Source organism: Mycotypha africana, assembly GCF_025528875.1.
Source record: "Mycotypha africana strain NRRL 2978 chromosome Unknown BDF20scaffold_4, whole genome shotgun sequence".
NCBI classification, from domain to species: Eukaryota; Fungi; Mucoromycota; class Mucoromycetes; order Mucorales; family Mycotyphaceae; genus Mycotypha; species Mycotypha africana.
The window spans coordinates 2,122,690-2,142,092 of record NW_026515728.1 but is presented as its reverse complement, the minus strand read 5'-3'; the positions used below and the strand labels follow the sequence as shown (position 1 = coordinate 2,142,092).

Below are 19,403 nucleotides of genomic sequence, written 5' to 3'. Positions count from 1 at the left end.
ATTATCCTTAATGGATTTATTTGAAATATGTAATATCTATAAAGCGACACAGATTAGCATCACCAAAAGTCATCAACTATTCTTCCGTTTGCCATAAAAATATATTGAGGACTGCATAACACGTTTGCGCTAATGTTTGGAAGATGCGCTAGAGAAACGCAGCATGTATTTAATTAAAAAATGTTTCTTAATATTAGGTAGCGGAAGTTCAAGTCTTCCAAAGCAGCAAACATTGATGATTAAGGAACTCACATTATCAAGAAATATTATGTTTTAAGATATACTCAACTCCACCCTAAACGCAGAATGAATGATCTGAAAATACCGAAAAGAATGCCAACTTTAAACGGAAAATTTATACGGAAATTAATCAAGATGTGAATATAATTGTATACAATAGAAAAAGTAGTTGTTTCCACAGTAGGCTAACTTTACAATTTCGAGCAAGGATTTCTATTTACTCTAAGCTTGAGCCACAACAATGCTATCGTAGCTACCAAATACGTGACACCGGTGAATATTTTGTAACTGAAAAACGGTGGTGAGGTAGATGCAATAAGAGGGCTTGTTTCAATAGCACTAGCAATATTAGTACCAAACATAGCAAACATATTGGTTCCTATCACTAGCGCAATACCGGAAGGGAAGCGTTCCATGCCTAAAATTGAGGCAGTAATGGGGGACATAAGCGGGAAAAAAGAACCGCAGGCGAAACCAAAGACAACCATGAAACCCACGAGTGACGAATAGGTCTTCGCAAATGTCCAAATTAAGAAGCCACTGATGGATGCAAGAAGGGTGAAGATAATATCTGCGTTGATTGGACCGATGTAGTCGCCTATACAACCAGCGGTGAACCGACCTACAAAATTTAATGCTGAAGCTACTGCAATTAAGGAGGAGCCTTGAGAATCAGATAAGCCTAAATATGTCGCATATGCTGGATGAAAAGGGACAATGTGAATTAGTATAAATAGAGGAAGGGGTAGTGAAAGGGAAGACTAGCATATATTGTACAGCAGTTCCTTGTATTATCTTACCAGGAACGAAGAAGAAGGGAACAAAGTAACCTAACAGAGCGATATTTGATGCAATGATGAATAGAAGAAAGTTGAGATTTTTCAAAACCGACAAGTCGAGAATTTCTGATAGTTTTTTCTTTTTAGCCGCAGGATCTCTCTTCTGTCTTTCCTTCACAAAGACACAAGCAATGACATCGCAGAATAAGCAGATAAACCCTAGTACTCTATAAGTCCATTGGGCTCCCAATTGTCGATTGATCGGGGTCACAATTAGGGGAACAACAAGGCCGCCCATGCCAGATCCAGCAGCAACTATGCCCAAAGCCAATCCCCTTCTTTTTTTGAACCATTGAGGCGTGATAGACATGGCAATTACATATATACATGAAGCACCCGTACCAAAAACAATACTTTGTGTAAGATAAAGATGCCATACTTGAGTAGCGAAACCTGCCATTTCCAAGCCGAGTGTTATCAATAAGGAACCAATGATCATGACAGGCTTTACACCCAATCTAGCTACGGCCAGTCTAACAAAGGGGCTCATGCCATCAAGAAAAACCAGGGTCAACGAGCCAACAAAACTCAAGTCGACAACCACTTTTGGATCACTGTTCGTAAATACATTTTGTTGATAGTAATCTTGCATGACACCTGAGTGTGTGACAACGTAGAAACTGTATGTTAGTCATTTTAAAATAACGCTAATGTGCGATGAAAGTCAAAAACAGATTTATTACCCCTACATGGCGGTTAAAAAAAAAAAGCTAATCATAAGATCTTTGTTTGGAAATTATAGACAATTGTTCAACTTACCAACTAGATATGACACCGAAATAGGTTATTTGCGCACAAAATGCACCGAAAACAATTACCCAGCCATAGCCACCATCAGGATATTCATCGTCATCTTCATCCTTCGCCGGCTCGTATTGACCTTTTGTGTCATTGATTGAACTTTCAATATTTCCGAGATCTTTTGTATTATTTTCTATGAATATAAGCCCGGTTGGTCAATACACAGACCTACTCACAATACGTGTTCACCAAGCATATATACCTGTTTTGACAGTCTTTGCTGAATGAGTAGTTGCATCAGATCGATGAGAATTCTTTTCGTCCAATTCTACTTCACTTGAAGGATAATATCCTTCCTTTTCTTCTACAATGATATTCTTAGTGGTATCTACCATTTTTATGAGCTGAATTAGGTTTGGATGGGTTCAAAATTTTGCATGCAGGCACACCCTTCGTATATATATATTTAGCAAATGGTGTATGGAAACAGGTATAAATAAAGCGGAAAAAGAAACAAAGAAAGGTTATATTTTCTGATTCTTGATCCAGAAAGGAAAAGTAATGTCTATTTTGCGTAACACTGATTTTTCTGCTTCCTCTTCTACGAGGAGATAAATCCGATCCATGGCTTGATTTGTTAGATACAGGGTATTTAGACGCAGAAATATGAAAAAATATCGCTATTCAAATGAATAATGGGACGAGCTTTGTCTAGTTCCATGAGCAGTTCATGGACGACTTTGGGAAAAGCGCTCATTTTAAGGTTTAAATTGAGCTTAAAGTGTTGTTGGTTATGTAATTGGTTGTTAATGTTGTACCATCACAGTAATTTGATATTTTACTTGATCCAATCTTCGTTAGTAGTTCTTAGAGCATACAGAAAATGTCAAATTAGTGATCAAGTTTATTATGATGAACAATAGTAGTTATGTAGTCTCGCTCGATGAATGTTAATAATAAGTAAACAATTAATTCATTAGACATAGTTGTATGAAGGTTTTATTGCTGTTGTTGAAGATGTCATCGCTATATTTTCATCCATAAAGCCATATTGTTGGCTCTGCTGTTGTGAATTATGTGATTTGTTTTGATAATTTTGTTCGAATGGTAACGGTAACAGAAGCGAGGACGTGGATTGATTAAGTAAGCCTACGACACCTTGGGGATGGGAGATTGCTGCCGTATTGTTAGTGTTATTCATCGCAGTAGTTACTGCGGTATCAGGTTCTTCTGTCATCTGTTGATTTTGTTGATGCAAATGCTTATTATTGGATAGTGATGGTGAGATGAAATTTTTTTCTTCACTATTGTTATTGATCTGCTGTTTTGTACTACTCTCATCCTTTAACGTTACAGGTTGATGTTGGTTGTTGATACCAAATTCGCGTCTCATATCTTCTTCTCCAGTTATTATATTCATAGAATGAGTATAGCGACGCGCTTCCAATTGTTTTTGTTGTTGATGCTGTTGTTGTTGTTGTTGTTGTTGTTGTTGATAATGTGAAGCAGTGAGGTTGTCATTTGTAGCAGTAGCAGCAGTAGTAGCAGTGGTAGTTGGAAGCTGCGGTTGTTGATGAAGAAGATGATGTTGTTGAGACACAATATCACGATTTTTCCTTGCAGGTGAGAGAGGAGGAGGAACATATTCGTCGTCTTCTTCTTCTTCTACAACTGAACCAAAAGGATCATCCAAGGCTTTCATGGCCGAATTATGTGGTGGGAAAAAGTGCTGCTGTTGGTGTTGGTGTTGGTAAAAAGCAGACGACATGTTCAAGGGACTCATAGGACTATTGTGTAACGTCTTTCTGTAATTGTTTTTTGGATCTGCTAACTCTTTTTCTTCTTGCTGTACATAGTAGCTGTTTGGCTGATACGAAGCTGCATTCGCATTCATCATTGCTTTATTGGTGTTGATTAGATTTGAACTATTAAGCTTGCTTTGCTGCTGCAGCTGTTGCTGGTAGGATATCTCATTGATGTAAGATGAGGGTAAGGTCCTTTCATCATGAATATTGATAGGGAAGTATTCATTGTTGTTACTACTATCGTTTGTTATGCCACCACAATTACTGCTAATAGATGTCGCCTTATGAGATCGTGTGCTGTTAAATTGGTAGCCACAGTTCTTGTCAGAATTATGATTGTTTTGAGGAGACACCAGAGTGGTCATAGAAGGCGCAGTAGATGCTATAGAGTTGTTCTTATTGCGGAAGCTCATATTGACATCATTATGAGGGGGTGTTGGTAGCGGTCCAAAATGAAATGCACTGTCAGCATGGCTGCTGTTCAGAGTGCCTGATTTGGATAGCGGGTGAACGCCTTTGTACATGTATTCACTGGGGGCTTGAGAATGACCCGCAACTAAAGTGGGTGCATGACTGTACGTGTTAGTGCTGCTGATACCACTGTTGTTGTTGAATTGCTTACTTTCGTTTCCATTAGCATATATTTCGTTTTCTGAATTATTATTGGAGGCTGCTTCTGGAGTTGTGCTGTGTTTGGGATGGAAGATGAGAATCATACACAGCCAAGTGATAACAGCACACATATTGACTGTAAGTTGATTTAGAAGGATTAGTTACGTATGCGACAATAAACAAAGAAGACCAGTAGTATACAACTTACTGTTACAAATGAAAAAATCAGCAGTAAATTTGTGAATATTCAGATATTTTCTAGTTGTAAGACCATCAATACTTAAGGTAGTTAATAAACCGCCATGGCCGAACAAGACAGTTGACAAAATTTTGTTGATTTCTTGAAAGTAACGAATCTTGTGAGCAATGCTTCTTCCATTGTCGGTATCTCTCGAATTACTCAACAACTTTTTGAAACGGAAATGCGATATGACACCGAGTAAGCCAACGATAAATAGTTCAATACCATAAACCATCTCAGGTATGATTTCTTTGTAAGTAGGCTCGTAAATTTCTCGGGAAAAGTTGTATTGCAATAAAGGGAAAAGAACAAAGCTTGAGCAAGTCCAGAAAATGTAGAACATAAACTCTTTGCTACTCATGAAGCTGACTTCTGCGACGGAGTTGGCCAAGTAATTCCAGAAACATTGCAATAAGACAAGAGTACCAGTTTGTAAGGAGAAGCCGATACACAAACTATATTCTGTCAGTTGTAGTAAAGGGAGTCAATATCAATTTTAAGAGGCCGATACCGATAAGCTTGCAAATATTACCGGTAGGAATAACTAAAGCCTTATCAGCTTTTGTCCACATTACTTCGGGTTTTGTAAAAATACGCCCTAGTACGTTTGCAAAACCTTCTTCATATTTTATCTTCACTGAAGTTATGTCTATATGCAAATTGGGCTGTAAGTTTTCAAATATCAGTTAAGCATAATAGCCGTTCGCATTTACCATAAAACAGCTGGAAGGGTATCATGAATAGAATAAGTAGGGTAACGATACTTTTCAATTCTCCTTCTTTCAATCTTTTCAATTTTAAGCAACTGAATTTATCTTGTGTCCAAACTCTGTATGTATACCAGACAAACAAATATCCGAATGAGACAGTTCGTTCTATATAATTTTTTTTTTTTTTTTTTGGTAGATTGTAAGTTAGTCTCAACATCTAATGGTTTTTTCATGGGATTGCTTTGCAGTAAGAACTTTACGTAGAAAACTAAAGTCACTGAGATGTGTCATTTACAATAAGAATAAAATAGAAAAGTTATTAACAGTATAATTTGAAAAAGTTTAAAAAAGTTTGTCAGTGTAGAAGGTGCTTGGATAATGTGGTCTATGGTTATCGAAGAACAAGAGAAGAAGAAAAAGTTAGACACTGTGAAAATGGCTTCTTCTCTTTTCTCTATCGTAAGTGTTTGCTTTGCAAATTGAAAACTAAGGGGGAGGAAGCAAAAGAGAGGCCTGTACCTCTTAGATCAATGCTATTTTACTCCAGACAAAGGGGTTTGTCGTAGGGAAACATTAAAGAGACCAGGAGCTACTCGGAAATCTTATATGGAAATTGAGACAACACTGTGCATGTACATAAGAGGAGCCACAACATAAGTCGAAAAGGTGAAGAAATGGTCTTGAACTAAAACCACTTGTTAATGACATACAAGTCTTTTTAACTCAATGAGAAAACAGGAGGTAAGCAGACTGGCTGCTTTCTAAGGCACGCAAACGCAATTGTAATGGAGACGCAACGAGATCACTTGATTTGGAGAAAACACTTATATTTGCACGTTCTGCACCTATTAACTTTATCTGAATTTTGTGATAATACAGACGTTTATCAATTCCTTTAATTTTGAGTAAGACGCATAAAAAACTCAAAACTTAAAATACTGTAGTTTGGAGACGTAGAAGCTTCCAATTTTAAATCGAGGTATATAGAAGTACATTATAGGAATTTTTTGAAAATCGAAAAGGGAAAAAAAAAAAAAGGATACAGATCAGTCATAGCTTTTTCAACATTGAAATAATCTCCTAATCATTCATGCCTATAAATCTATGTCAATATATTTAATGCACTCTAATGCAAAACTCTATATATTAAGCACTTGTAGTAATGTATCCGTTATTTTCTGAGTGGTACAAAAGGTACAACTGTATGCCGACGAGGTTTGTTTGTATGCGATCTAGCCATTGATCGAAAGTTATATGCAAGTTTTTATTCTTAGTCTCTCGTAGCATTCACAAAGGAGCTTAAATTGCCTTCCCTCTGACATTTATCGTTGATATACATGATTTGTAGGAGAAAAGTAAAATGTTACCGAATTGAGGATGGAAGGAGAGGCTATCATTTCCACAAGCTTCTCGTTGGCGAGAATTATTTCTTCAACTTGTGTCAGAGCATGAGAAATACTGTATCTATTGAGCATGTATGTATCTCCCAACTATCGGTAGCGTAAAAAGGGGTAATTGATTCCTAAAGGAGTTGCCTCAAGTGCTTTACAAACGGGTATCTACGTAACTGGTATGCATTCGATTGGCTCAGTACTGCACTGTACAACTGAATCTCGATCTTTTCCCTTGCGCAGGACAAGTATGTGTGTATACTCAGTCGTTCAAAATTTTGTGCACGTACAGATTAAAGTTAACAGCAAAAGACAAATTTAAATTGATGCATGAAGAACAAAGCATTATATGGAAAGACTAAATATGGTACAAGTAAGGCAGATAATATAGTGTTATCCACAGAGTTTTAGAGAATATAAGCGTAGGCGACGTGCTGTTGTAATTTTTTTCTATTGTAGACATGCCAATTGATAGTTGTGTCTCGCAGAACAAATGCGCTAAGCTAGTTTCGACTACTGCAAGTTATCAAACCACTTCAACAAAAAATTCATCTGACTTTCTGCCAAGAATGCAAATCCCAATATTGTATTTTGCATCCTTCTCTTTTATTCTAGGCTGAAATAATGGCTATTTAATATCTTCTGTTATGCGGAAATAGCAATTGTGAAGAAAAATTTTATGAAGCTTGTTGCTGCTGCCTATCAGCGAAGAATTTTTTTAAAAGCTCTAAAGCCTTTCCACGATGAGAAATCGAATTTTTCACTTCTTTATCTAATTCAGCGTATCTATAACAAGAAGCAAACAAAATATGAATAACAAGTTGTACACGCGTTGCATTGTTTGGATCATATGTATAAACTTACGTTTTATCAAAACCATCTGGTTGAAAAATAGCATCCCAACCAAAAGTACAAGGCCCACGAGAGGGAACGATCTTACCCTACATGAATATTATTATGGAAAAAAACGAAAGAAGATTGAGCGTGTGAGGGTTGGGAATATCAAATCCAAGTTTAAGCTTACGTTGGTTCTTCCTTCAAAAATCATAGGTTCATGTCCAGGGCCCTCACAATAACCAAAAGTGCAAAGAGCATATGCCGATCTATCATCAAAACCATCCAACATTTTATTGATGCCTGCATGACCAATTGAATCTTGAAACCATTTGCTGTTTATAACATGTGAATTTCATATCTTGCATGTTAATAGCTTATGTTGACTTTTTTTTTGATTTTCTTCTCCCTTACATATATGGGCCAGGAAGACCATTCATAGCATTAAAACATAAAGCAGTATCTTCAGTAATACAAGGGCCATTGAGCTAGAGAGTTGAGGTTATTGTCAATAAGTCAACTTTGAATGATATGAATGTGTATGTTGGTGAAATTTACCGTTTCAGCAGCAAGTTTACACTTCTGCCTTGCGATATCTTCAGTTGTTCCTTGAAGCTCGGGCACTTTAAAAATGAAACATCCAAAGCAAAACCATTATTAGTCGCAAATTTTCGTAGTCGAATATTTGCTACTTACAATCGATCTTGTGAGATTCGACATCGATGACACCCTTCAATATGGCTTGAACTTCAAGAAGTTTATTCTTATTGCCCGTGACGAAGACTGTATATGCATACACCAGGCATGATTTGAGTGAGTAAGAAGCAGTTGCACTTCATTTAATCTGAAACTAAACACTAATTACCTAACTTGGGTAATTCTTGAGAGCTCATTATACTTGGCAAGAACGATGCTGATTTATGACAGGTCATGGAAACATTATACTAAATGATTCCAATGTTAGCGGCATTTGAAAATTCAGAGCACAAAGACAAAACCCACACGGCGAGACATATTACAACCTTCTTGTTTAAAGGTTCTGCAAATCCTGAACAATACGTTTTAATACAATAGCTTAATAGCTGGAATCGGTTAAAAATTGTAAACGTATTGATAAGCTTTTAAAGCCGCTAATAATAGTTTGACCCATGATGAATATGCTGATATTGAGGGTTGTTTAGGTTTTTGGATACTTCTATGCAGTTAAATAGTACCCTTTGCTCGCTTCTTATACTCTTCAACTGCAGGTTTGATGTTGTTCTTAAACACAGCTTAAATGTATTGTTTTCCTAAGAGGAGCGGCATGATTTTAAAAATATTCTATGTACGCAACTAAAGAGGAGAAACACTAAAGCAACCAATTATCTGAACACATTCTAATGTTTTTTTAAGCACGTAAGTTAATCAATTTGCTTATAAATAGGATGATGCATTCGGAAACATAATGGCCTTCTCATTCTATATGAAATCGTTCCTCTTCGGTTTTCATTGCCATAAAATTCCTTTTGAGCTTTCATTTTGTCAACGAAAAGAACTGAGTTGTGTGCAATTTAGATAAGTAATAGCGTTCTGAAGTTTTGTTTGTGTATAATCCGAAATTCGTCATAATAGAATTCTTACAGGGAAGGCACAAAAGCAACCGGTAGAACTTTGTCGTAAACATTCATGTCTTCTCTTGTATTAGGCCAGCAATGCGGGATTTTCGTGTTTTGTAAATCAGATATTTTCTCCATTTATATTACACGTTGAAATTATCTAAGCGTGTAGTAAAGCATATTACGCTTTCCCTCTCGACAAAACAAGAATAACGTATCTCAATTTCAGTATTGCATCCTTATATACTTAGGAAAGGCTCTGAAGCTTTCTGCAAGCAATATTTTGATAGCATTTCAGTAACACGCTCTAAGCATTGGAAATCATGGTTTCTTCTATGACCGATCTGTGTTTAGCGAAACCGATCGATCCTAGTCAGCCTTTTGCAACAGACGAGATAGACTATGACCTTGAGTATTTACGATTCGGGACTGAAGCAGTTGCAGAAAGCGTAAGGAGAATGCTAGACGGTGCTCGTCGGCAATATCACCCTTTTTTTAGCGAACCTCTCAATTCAACGTAGGCATTTTTGAAACGGACTTGATCGAGTTGTAATTGCTGATTTACCTCAACCCTCTTTTTTCATATGGTTACGAGATAGCGGTGAGGATCTAGAGAAGTTTTACGAAGCCGAGGCTAGAAAGGTCCTTGAACGAACCTTTGCTCTGTCAATCGGCCGAGCACTGTATGCTTACGCAACCTACGAAGTTGAACATTTTAAGTTACCCATTGAGCCTATCAATCTTCAGGTACATTTTGAGAAGATGGATATCAAAACAAATATCAATGTGGATATATCGCGAGAAGACATAAGTTGGCCTGACTTCCATACCGGTGTGTCAGCGGGACTTCGTATGTCACCTCAATCGCGCATTACAGCAGAATGGATCGGTCGTTTTCTTCCCGATAAACCGGAGCCTAAAGAAGCGGGTGCACTATTAGCGTTCGGTCTCAATGGGTTTCTGGATAGACTAACAGATGCCGATCAACAACGTTTATTCGCTCAAAAGGATGCCTATGTGACAATAGCTCTTCTGTTAGGCTTGGCTGTCACCAACGTAGGTACTAGGAAAGAAGAGGTTCATACAATGATGGGTGCATTCATTCCTAGCATTCTACCAGAAGATACCCCTGAGTTCATGTATAAAACCCTTACTGTACAGGCAGCTGCTACTCTAGGAATCGGATTAGTCTTTATGAATTCATTTCATATAGGACGTTGTCATAATATGCTATTAGAGATGGAGAGGATGGGGAAAGCTGACCCACAACACTTGCAGAAGGATTATGAAACTTGCTGTTTAGCCGCCGGATTCGCATTGGGTTTGATGACGTTGGGAAAAGGTGATGCTGCTATTAATATGCGTAGAGATTTTCAAGATCGGTTGTACAAACTCGTATGTAGAACTTGTTGGACAGCCGGTGATAATGCTATTGTTAATATGACTGCTACTTCACCTGCTGCTACATATGCTTTAGCTCTAATGTATCTCAAAACAGAAAGCAAAGTAATCGCTGATAGCATACCGCTACCACATACAGCAGCTATGATAGACCACATGCCCGTAGACTTCCTTGTCCACCGCGTTATTGCTAAAAATATAATTATGTGGAGTAATATACAGCCTACAAAAGCATGGGTACAAGGTAATATACCAAATTATATGGCTGACAATCAAGTTGCAGAGAAGGAGGCCGTTGTTCAAGCCATGTATTACATTATATGTGGCGCTTGCCAATGCATTGGTTTGAAATATGCGGGTACAAGGGATGAAACGGCATTTCAATGCCTCTTGGACTATTTGGATTATTTCATGACACTGAGTGTTCCTTTAACCACCAAGCAGAAAGAGGTCACTAAAACAGTGATACGCAATTGCATAAATGTACTTTGTACAGCGACGGCTATGGTTATGGCTGGAACAGGTAATCTGACACTTCTCGACCGTTTAAAGAAACTCTATCAACGCATTAATGATGTCAATTATGGTGATAATATGGCTGTCTCTATGGCTTTGGGGTTATTATATATGGGTCTGGGAAGTTATACTCTCAAAACAACGAGTGAGGCTGTAGCCGGATTACTCATTGCATTTTACCCCTTCTATCCAACATCAACACGGGATAATCGTTATCATTTACAAGCTTTCCGACATCTATGGATATTGGCAAAGGACAGGCGATGGATTACTACTTTTGACACGGTACGAAACCGTGTGTGTAAAGTTCCTCTGATAGTAGAAACAGTGGAAGACCAATCTGGAAATACAAAGAAACGACGCGTTGAAGCACCGGCAGTTTTTGAAACATTTGACAATGTTAAGTCGATTAAGGTGACTGGAGATCGATACGATCCGCTGTATGTGGACATGACAGAAAAGAATGGAAAAATTCAAAAAACTATCATGGAGACTGGAACATTATACGTGCAGCTAAGGCCTGGCCAAATGTCTTATGAAGAGGTTTGATTACAGTTTTTTGACAGCCACGTGTGCGTTGACAAAGAGTTAATTGTATCTTTTCATTCAACCTGTCAGGACCCGCAAGGTAGAAAAGGCTTTAGATTTTTTACTAAAAAAGAAATCTCTCGTTTGAAAAGCTCTGCTTAAATGATAATATGTCTCCAATGATTGCAAGAGACGTAAATTTAGTTGAGTCAATAAATTTGCACCCCCTCACCATAGTAGACGTTTATTCATACTGATAAGGTATATAAACTATGAGGTCCAAATTTGAGGCAAACCAATGAATATAATATAGATGTAGACGCTGTAAACACGAGAAATTTACAAGAGATATTGGCTGCTTTCTACCAGTGTAATGAGGGGTTGGAATGGGGAGTGATTTGTTTAAGCTGCGACGACGGACGGGCAAAAGGAATAAAGTGAACTACAAATTTTCTTCCTTTTTTTTTCGTTCTTTTTTTTTTGTTTTCCTACGCCGTCCCCATTAACAATATAAACATACAAACATGAGGTATAAAAACTCACCGAATTCTTTTCAAAGCTTTGATCTACTATGTAAACACTATTGTAACATACTTATTATAGCTCCGTATTGAATAAGCCAAAGTCTGAAATGACAGAAGAAGAACTTCGTCAACAAGAAGAACTCGAATTCAACACCGGCCCACTTTCAGTTTTACAACAATCTGTCAAAAACAATAATCAGATCCTGATCAGTTGTCGTAACAATCATAAACTTTTAGCACGTGTGAAGGCATTTGATCGTCATTGTAATATGGTTCTTGAAAATGTGAAGGAGGTAAAATAAAAGCAGGAATAAGATAGATCCCTACCACGCCCTTTTTTCAATTACGTATAACAAACGCTCATCGACAAAGCAATTAACGGAAATTAAATTGACTCACTCTATCTAGATGTGGACAGAAACACCTCGTAGTGGTAAGGGAGCTAAAGCCAAACCCGTAAATAAAGATCGTTTCGTGAGCAAGATGTTCCTGCGTGGCGACACCGTTGTTCTTGGTAAGCTTTTAAAGGAAAAAATGAAACCTGTCCTGCTATTAAGCTCACACTCTAAACTTTTCATTATGAATAGTCCTCAGAAACACAGTTTAATTAATACTCGATTATATGTATACACATTGTGTTGAAGCAAGCAATAAACAAAGTATATTTAAAGGAAAAGTTTGTCCATGATTTGCCATGCTTATACTGTAACATAGCTGGGAACCTAGCCGAAGAAAAATTGCAGTTCGCCATGAATATATATCAACATCTGCGCTTTATGATTATCGGGCTATTTATTGTAGAAAAATTACTATAATGATGACTTAGCTACAGGTAGCTTATTACTGGTGAAGAGGTTATCCTTGCTACCTATTTCAAATGTAGGAGAAAAGCATGGAATTAAGACAGTGATGGCACTGTTGAAAATTAGATACTCCAGTCTTATCAGTCAAGTATGGTTACTATCAGAAATGTATAGATCAACGTGCCTACGGGAGGAAAATATTAGCAAATGACATCGTTAAGGAGACATGTGATTGTACAATTGGCACATAAGAAATGGTTAGACTTTCCAAAATTTATTTATAGTTTTTAAAGAGGGTGACAATCGCCTTCTAAGTGATTTGTAGACGACGTGGATAGAGTGAAAGGGTATTTTACGCGCTTTGGCTTGTCATTAGCTGGATTACCAGATGTCATAACTATTGCTACGATACTCCTGTATACAAGTTTACAAAAATTACACTTGTGTGTTACCATTGTGAGTTTTTTTTTTTCTTTATAATTGTTATATAGAATACATATCTATATATGAATGGTATATTGTGCTTATTTATTGTTGTTGATTCGGCAAGGACGTTAATGTTGGCACAGGCGATGAACCATACATTTTTCTATCATTAAATATGTTACCAAACGATGCCGGCGCTTGTGGTGTAGGTGTTGCTACTGATACTGTCTGCGACATTGGGATGCCACTGCCATGTTCATGATAAACTCCTCCTCCTAATGTTCCAGTATTGGTGGTAGTAGGAGTCAAAGTACTCGCCGTAGTATTTGTTGTAGGCGAAGGGGTCAACAAATTTGTCATGGAATCATAAGGTGTCTTGAGGGGAGAAGCCTTTTTATGTTGATGGAAGCGTTGTCCCGTTCGTTCTTGCTCCCAATCTTCCCATTTCTTCATTAATAGACGGCTAGGATCGAATTTACCTTCAGCATCACCATGACCCTTATCTTTCTTTTCACCAGCGACAACACGCGTTGCACCCCAAGAGAAATCATCGAAATGCCAGAATGAATAGAGCGGTAAGATAAAATTCCAAATGGGTAAGGCGCAAATATAGACAAACATCCATAGGATATAGATGAATTTGAGAGTTGTGATGGCAATCAAAACTGCAGGAAGACCAAGGATAGCAATTAATAGAGCAAGCGATTGCCATTGTGGATTGGTGGATATCGCAGTATCAACAATTAAATAGATTGTCATAACAATAGCGGCAGGAAGTACCAACGTACCGATCAAGTCGACAAACACGGAAAATTGCATGGATAAACAGGCAATACCGCAGAGATCAGACACCAAGACAAGTTCCATTAAGTTGTGGACGGTGGAGTTGATCCATCGACGACGTTGGGATAGAAGGACCTTGAACTGATCAGGTACGACAGTTTTGCAACGTGCTTGAGGAACAAACATCATTTGGCGACGAGGGAAGGTACGCAGCATGAGAGTAGAAAGGAAACGATCTTCACCTAAAAGTAGCAGATTCTTTTCGTGCAATGTTGTGACAATGTTCTGGTTGTACTCCAGAATGATATCTGGGTTGGCTAGAATGGGCACCCAAGCACCATTTTTAGGTGACTTGATACGATACATACTGAAACACCCAGGTAAGCATGTAACGATACCGAAAAGAGACTCAAATGCTTTGGCATAATGATGAGAAATATAGTATTCGAATACTTGAATTGCAGTAACCCCTAAAGGAAGACAAAAGATAATGGTTACTATAAAGTTATTTTGCTGATCATTTTGAAGTATATTTGCTTTTACATGAGGCTCGTTTATTGGCAATTCGTGTTTCACCGCATAGTCCCATGATGGTAATATCATTGGCCATAGCAGCAACCATATACGTCAATGCATCTGGTAAAACCTTGGTATCTGCATCCACCATCAAAACAAGTTCGAATTTATCCGGCGTAACGCCTTTCATCAACCATGTCATTTTCCAAAACATTTCGTAATCCAGTTCCGACAGTCGATCGTTAAATAGTACACGCTGGAAGAAACTCATCAAAATAAGCTAAAAGGGGAGTTGTATGAATCAGTAGGGTAATGAGTGGGTCTACTTTGCATAGTTGACCGGAAAGGGGAAGAAAAGTCACTGGTGTTCTTACCTGAGAATCACGTTTGCCACGATTACCAGCCTTTGAACCATTTGCTTCTTCCTCAGTACCTGATTTGACAATTGTTATACAAGGAACACCTTTATAATGGCCCGCATACTAATATAGTTATAACATTTGCGGATGTAAGAATAAACTGGGAATGATCAATGCAAAATGTTGCCAACAACTTAAGCTTACCACTTTGGCCATATTAAGTTGCTTTTCACCATCAGCAATAGCTAAATAAGAAGCAGGTTTTGGGTCTGTCATGGTAGGGTCTAGATCCATCATACTAATAACGATATCGGGCGTGGATTTTGTCTCGCCTGCGCCAGTGATCATACCGTCAGCAATAACAAAGAAAATCTTATTTTGTAACATAAACGCATGTTTGAGTTAAGACTACGTACGCTACGTAATTTTGTAATTTTATCGTCAACATAAAGTTGCTGTTTACCTTATGCTTTTTGGAGTAGGTGGTTTCAGCTAAACTATCCATGGTAATACGAAGACCCTCTTCGCCTTCAGAATAACAAGTTACCAACATGACAGTATACAATTCCGTTGTGACAATATCCGAACGAGCTCCGCTATTATTCAAGCCCATAATAGAACTATTATTATTGATATTGGGCGTGCTACGAGATGTAGATCCTGTGAAAGATGTCGAGTTTAACGATGTCGAAGAGCCTTGCTGTTGTTGCATCCCAGCATAATGATTGTAAGGGCCAGGAATATGGTTTGCAGGATCATCATTACCACCTTTGATGGAACGCCAAGCTAGCCAATTTGATCTGCCGCCGGGTTTGATCAAACGACTCGAGATAAACCATTGAAATAAAAGTGCCATAGCATAACGAATGACAATCATGACAATAATGACGACCAACATCAAGGTCATAATAATAGAGTCGGCGATACAACCACCTGTCTCCGTCTCCATGATACCTACTCTGTATCGAGCTGCTAAACATTTACGTGCGTTTTTGCCGTTGGATGTGTACAATAGAGCATAACTGACATCCTTTGCAAGATTAGTACGAATAGTACGATCCACATCTTGACCATAGTAGGACTGGTTGTTGATTAGGTAATCAGTGACATTCAAAACAGAATCGCCAACCAGCACTAAACCTCTTCCATACATCAATTTACTATCTAAATCTTGCCAATCAAAGCCCAAGATGGTATTGGACTTGTAGAACCGTTTCAGTTCAGCGAAGGAGAGGCAGCTATTATCGGGAGCAGCTAAACCACCACCGTAAGGGTTTACTAACGCACATTCATGGTTGGGAATGGGATAACGTGCACAATCGTTATGAACGTCGCCGTTAAAGATGCCACTGATATCGGTGTTCTCGTAATCGTTTGTAAGATTGAGACCATGGCTGGCGAAAAAGGATTTCATGACGTCCATGGGATATATTTGACCGAAAACGCGGACGCTGCTATAGTATACAGGAATACGTTGACCATTGACAACACGAGAGAATGGAGAGTTACCGCCGGGAGTAGGACACAAAGTCCTATTGAGGCCGTAAGTAACGAAAGCCAACGCAGCGCAAAGTAAGAAGATGATATAACAAAGGGTGAGCTATACAGAATAGATTCACCGAAGGATGATTAGTACAGTGAGAAGCAGTCTAATTTATCAGTGAAAAGGGCAATGTAGCAACACATCAGTGAGTAGTAGCTTACCTTCTCTCGCCAAGCTTGTTGTACCATTGCATTCCTTTTCTTTAAACAAATCCGTAAAAACCAATTGGGTATACAACAGGTGGCCAAGTAGGCAATCCAAGCCCACCAACTTGTCAAGACTTTAATTTTTTCTTCTGGTTCATCCGGAGGGGACTTTTGTAATTTTTTGTTATTCGTGTTCAAAGACTGATTTAGTAGAGCCTCTTGTTGTTGTTGCTGCTGTTGCTGTTGCTGTTGCAACAACTGTTGTTGCTGATATTTTTGCTGTTGTAGTTGCTGTTGTAAACGATTCGACATGGGGTTCAGGAACCTGCCGTTGTGATTAGGGTTAGGATGACTATTGTTAGGAGGCACAGGTCGTTGATGCATTGAGGGTTGATGTTGGGTGCTATTGAGTAATGATTGGTATTGTGGCTGTGGCTGACCATAATATCTTGCTTGCTGCTGTAAACGTTGTTGTTGAGAAGGGGAACGAATCATACCCGCTCGGGGTCTTTGTCTCTCAGGTCTTGACAAAGAACGGGAGCGGTTCATGCTTACTCGTTGATAAGGGCCGCTCATGGCAGATTGATTGTTACTCCCTGGTACCATGGGTGGGTAAGGTGCACCTTGTCCAGGATGGTGTTGTGACGGATGTGGTCTCATACCACCAGCAGGCATTCTTTGAGTAGGTTGTCTTGCAGACGAGTACATTCGCTGTTGCTGCTGCTGATGGGGAGAAGGATTGATGGACGTACGTGATTTGTTGTTATTATGCATTTGCTGATATTGATGATGGTTTTGATGTTGTGGACGGGGACTAGAAGCGTAAGATTGGTGTTGCGAAGGAGGTGGACTAGGTCGATTGGCATAAAAGGACTGCATACGTTGTTGTTGGTGATGCTGAGGAGGGACTGGTCTCATTGCATATTGTTGTTGTTGTTGTTGATGATGCTGCTGCTGCTGCTGCTGCTGCTGTTGGGATAATCTTGGATCGAACTGAGGCCGATACCCTCGATTAGTATGATTATTATTACTGGACATTAACTATTATAATATCGCTTGTTACAAATAGGATAATAGGCTCTTTTTTTTGATTTTTTTTGTGGGGATATGGTGTAGTAAGACAGTTCAATGTATTATATGTGTAAAAAATGTACAAAGGAAAGATGATGGATGGATTACTATAGAGACAGCTCTTTAATTACAGACAAAAAGGATTTGACCGGCAAAAAGAATCTTTCTGTTCCTGACTGTTTATAGAACTTGATGTGATTCAAATAGACGGAACCCAAAGCAAAAGAAGAGAAACGATTAATAAAAAACAAATAAAATAAAAAAAAAGAGTAAAGAAAGGGACTCTATTATTACTTTTTTTCTTGTCGGATAGAACAAAAAAAAAATAAATAATAAGGAGCAAAGGGTGTCTTTTTTTATTGTTCTTCTACAATCTGGTTGCTGTTACTATCTTTATACTTTTTGGCTCGTTCTTCCTTTCTGTGCAGCCAGTTGTGGTACTTTATTGGGTAAAATGTTTTTTTGTGGCCCCTGGAAAACTGGCCTTTCTTTTTTTTTCTTGTTGATTTGACTTTGTACACAGAGTCACTGCCACTAGTTATCATAAAAGAAGAAGCCAAAGTTCAAGTTGTTGGTTCATGGTAAAAATTATACAAAAATAAACAGTATTATGCCATTTCTCTGCAAGTTTATATATAAAGCAATTTGTCTAGATATAGAACGAATAAACAAAGCCAATTCCATGCGCATTTGTGTATATATAGCACTTGAAGAGTGATGACACTTCTGTGATGAATGTAAAGAAATATAATAATAAAAATCCTTACTGTGTAATGTTACACGAAGTTATGGCAATCGTCATCCAGCCTTAGCGTTTGATAAGGGCACTGTCAGCCGTGATTTTTCAACAACAGCGTCTATGACGCTGACACTGTTTTCTACGATGCATATCCAAAAGTTCAATCGTAATAGTGCTATAACACATTTGATATCTATAAGGAGGTCCAATAGGCTGCTGCTGTTCATCCGAAATTGATTTTATGAACACACATTCACCGATTCCCCGTTTTGGTATTTTGTAGATTCTTAACCTATTTTACATTGAATGAAATGCTCTTTCTATTGTGAGTGCCTGCAACTTTTTTGCCGCACGATAAAACAGAGTGAATCTTAGGAGGTTCTCTGATAGCGTGGTGGTGAATCTCCAACGTACTTCCCAGGTGCTTCAATATCGGATGGGAACTGTATTTGACCAGTGATAAAGTGGTACTACAAAGCATCGGTGTCATTTTGATTTCAATACTGACAGTTAGCATGTGTTTGTTGTCGATAATCATCTGTTGGTCTCGAACGCCCTTTGCGTTACATTGTTTAAAGAAAGTGGCCCGAAAGGAAGCTATGCTATTCTCTGACTGCCTCTATTACTCATTGAAAACAATTTAGGCGTATGGTTACAGTATTTACAAATGAATCATGTTATGAGAATAAACGAGGTCACAACCTCTTTCAGTGCTTTAGACGCGATTTTTTTACGACGTACAATTTGATTCAGTATTATAGTTATTGCGATGGAATGGTTCACCAACGTTAGAGCAACTTAAGCAAGCTATTCAACAAACATGCTCAATAAAACCATATCAAGTCGTATGTGTTGATGTTTGATCGGTAAAGATCATCCACAATGTATGCAAAGAACGGCTTCACAACAGCGATGATATCCAGCAAGTCATCACAACTTTAGCAGACAATGGCATCTGTAAGCTACTAAAAAAGTAAACTGATTCTTACATCCAACAACTCTTCGTGAGTCATACCGTACGATACTCCCAACCAAGCACT

General features: G+C 38.2%; 6 protein-coding genes across 6 annotated transcripts; 2 read left to right on the top strand and 4 right to left on the bottom strand.

Annotated features, from left to right (window-relative positions):
- Window positions 1-431: 431 nt before the first annotated feature.
- BDF20DRAFT_818276 (major facilitator superfamily domain-containing protein) lies at window positions 432-1,933 on the bottom strand (the record flags this gene model as incomplete). Its single annotated transcript, XM_053077346.1, has 3 exons — window positions 432-940; window positions 1,041-1,676; window positions 1,843-1,933. Coding segments are annotated over 3 exons (1,236 nt in total), but the record flags the coding sequence as incomplete, so codon positions are not given.
- An 863-nt stretch (window positions 1,934-2,796) lies between these two features.
- On the bottom strand, window positions 2,797-5,216 carry BDF20DRAFT_835043 (uncharacterized protein; the record flags this gene model as incomplete). Its single annotated transcript, XM_053078803.1, has 4 exons — window positions 2,797-4,373; window positions 4,446-4,940; window positions 5,011-5,127; window positions 5,192-5,216. The coding sequence occupies 4 exons, from the start codon at window positions 5,214-5,216 to the stop codon at window positions 2,797-2,799; spliced, it is 2,214 nt and encodes a 737-aa protein (XP_052937646.1).
- Window positions 5,217-7,135: 1,919 nt separating this feature from the next.
- On the bottom strand, window positions 7,136-8,317 carry BDF20DRAFT_866824 (inosine triphosphate pyrophosphatase). The gene is made up of 7 exons (XM_053080866.1): window positions 8,279-8,317; window positions 8,110-8,196; window positions 7,972-8,036; window positions 7,828-7,901; window positions 7,604-7,748; window positions 7,444-7,520; window positions 7,136-7,365 (listed from the first exon to the last, which is right to left on the bottom strand). Exons 1-7 carry the CDS (start codon window positions 8,304-8,306, stop codon window positions 7,257-7,259), a joined length of 585 nt encoding a protein of 194 aa, XP_052937645.1. The 5' UTR covers window positions 8,307-8,317; the 3' UTR covers window positions 7,136-7,256.
- Window positions 8,318-8,911: 594 nt separating this feature from the next.
- On the top strand, window positions 8,912-11,909 carry BDF20DRAFT_470108 (uncharacterized protein). Its single transcript, XM_053075525.1, has 3 exons — window positions 8,912-9,525; window positions 9,608-11,468; window positions 11,544-11,909. The coding sequence occupies exons 1-3, from the start codon at window positions 9,332-9,334 to the stop codon at window positions 11,613-11,615; spliced, it is 2,127 nt and encodes a 708-aa protein (XP_052937644.1). The 5' UTR covers window positions 8,912-9,331; the 3' UTR covers window positions 11,616-11,909.
- A 36-nt stretch (window positions 11,910-11,945) lies between these two features.
- On the top strand, window positions 11,946-12,679 carry BDF20DRAFT_866821 (small nuclear ribonucleoprotein Sm D2). Its single transcript, XM_053080865.1, has 4 exons — window positions 11,946-11,982; window positions 12,057-12,270; window positions 12,386-12,491; window positions 12,565-12,679. The coding sequence occupies exons 1-4, from the start codon at window positions 11,978-11,980 to the stop codon at window positions 12,582-12,584; spliced, it is 345 nt and encodes a 114-aa protein (XP_052937643.1). The 5' UTR covers window positions 11,946-11,977; the 3' UTR covers window positions 12,585-12,679.
- A 232-nt stretch (window positions 12,680-12,911) lies between these two features.
- Window positions 12,912-17,523, bottom strand: BDF20DRAFT_866819 (chitin synthase-domain-containing protein). The gene is made up of 6 exons (XM_053080864.1): window positions 16,569-17,523; window positions 15,328-16,464; window positions 15,069-15,236; window positions 14,880-14,987; window positions 14,533-14,785; window positions 12,912-14,459 (listed from the first exon to the last, which is right to left on the bottom strand). The coding sequence occupies exons 1-6, from the start codon at window positions 17,469-17,471 to the stop codon at window positions 13,309-13,311; spliced, it is 3,720 nt and encodes a 1,239-aa protein (XP_052937642.1). The 5' UTR covers window positions 17,472-17,523; the 3' UTR covers window positions 12,912-13,308.
- Window positions 17,524-19,403: the final 1,880 nt, after the last annotated feature.

What these genes read in the sequence shown, in the direction of transcription:
- BDF20DRAFT_866824 (XM_053080866.1), bottom strand. Translation starts at nt 8,306, where the DNA reads ATGAGCTCTCAAGAATTACCCAAGTTAG. An exon ending in CGAATCTCACAAGATCGATT is followed by an intron (nt 8,037 to 8,109) that starts GTAAGTAGCAAA and finishes TCATTTTTAAAG; the next exon opens with TGCCCGAGCTTCAAGGAACA. An exon ending in TTTTTGAAGGAAGAACCAAC is followed by an intron (nt 7,521 to 7,603) that starts GTAAGCTTAAAC and finishes ATATTCATGTAG; the next exon opens with GGTAAGATCGTTCCCTCTCG.
- BDF20DRAFT_470108 (XM_053075525.1), top strand. Translation starts at nt 9,332, where the DNA reads ATGGTTTCTTCTATGACCGATCTGTGTTTAGCGAAACCGATCGATCCT. An exon ending in AGCGAACCTCTCAATTCAAC is followed by an intron (nt 9,526 to 9,607) that starts GTAGGCATTTTT and finishes GTTACGAGATAG; the next exon opens with CGGTGAGGATCTAGAGAAGT. An exon ending in GCCAAATGTCTTATGAAGAG is followed by an intron (nt 11,469 to 11,543) that starts GTTTGATTACAG and finishes TCAACCTGTCAG; the next exon opens with GACCCGCAAGGTAGAAAAGG.
- BDF20DRAFT_866821 (XM_053080865.1), top strand. An exon ending in TTCTTGAAAATGTGAAGGAG is followed by an intron (nt 12,271 to 12,385) that starts GTAAAATAAAAG and finishes CACTCTATCTAG; the next exon opens with ATGTGGACAGAAACACCTCG. An exon ending in TGGCGACACCGTTGTTCTTG is followed by an intron (nt 12,492 to 12,564) that starts GTAAGCTTTTAA and finishes CATTATGAATAG; the next exon opens with TCCTCAGAAACACAGTTTAA.
- BDF20DRAFT_866819 (XM_053080864.1), bottom strand. Translation starts at nt 17,471, where the DNA reads ATGAGACCAGTCCCTCCTCAGCATCACCAACAACAACGTATGCAGTCC. An exon ending in CCTACTCCAAAAAGCATAAG is followed by an intron (nt 15,237 to 15,327) that starts GTAAACAGCAAC and finishes TTACAAAATAAG; the next exon opens with ATTTTCTTTGTTATTGCTGA. An exon ending in TGCCAATAAACGAGCCTCAT is followed by an intron (nt 14,460 to 14,532) that starts GTAAAAGCAAAT and finishes GTCTTCCTTTAG; the next exon opens with GGGTTACTGCAATTCAAGTA.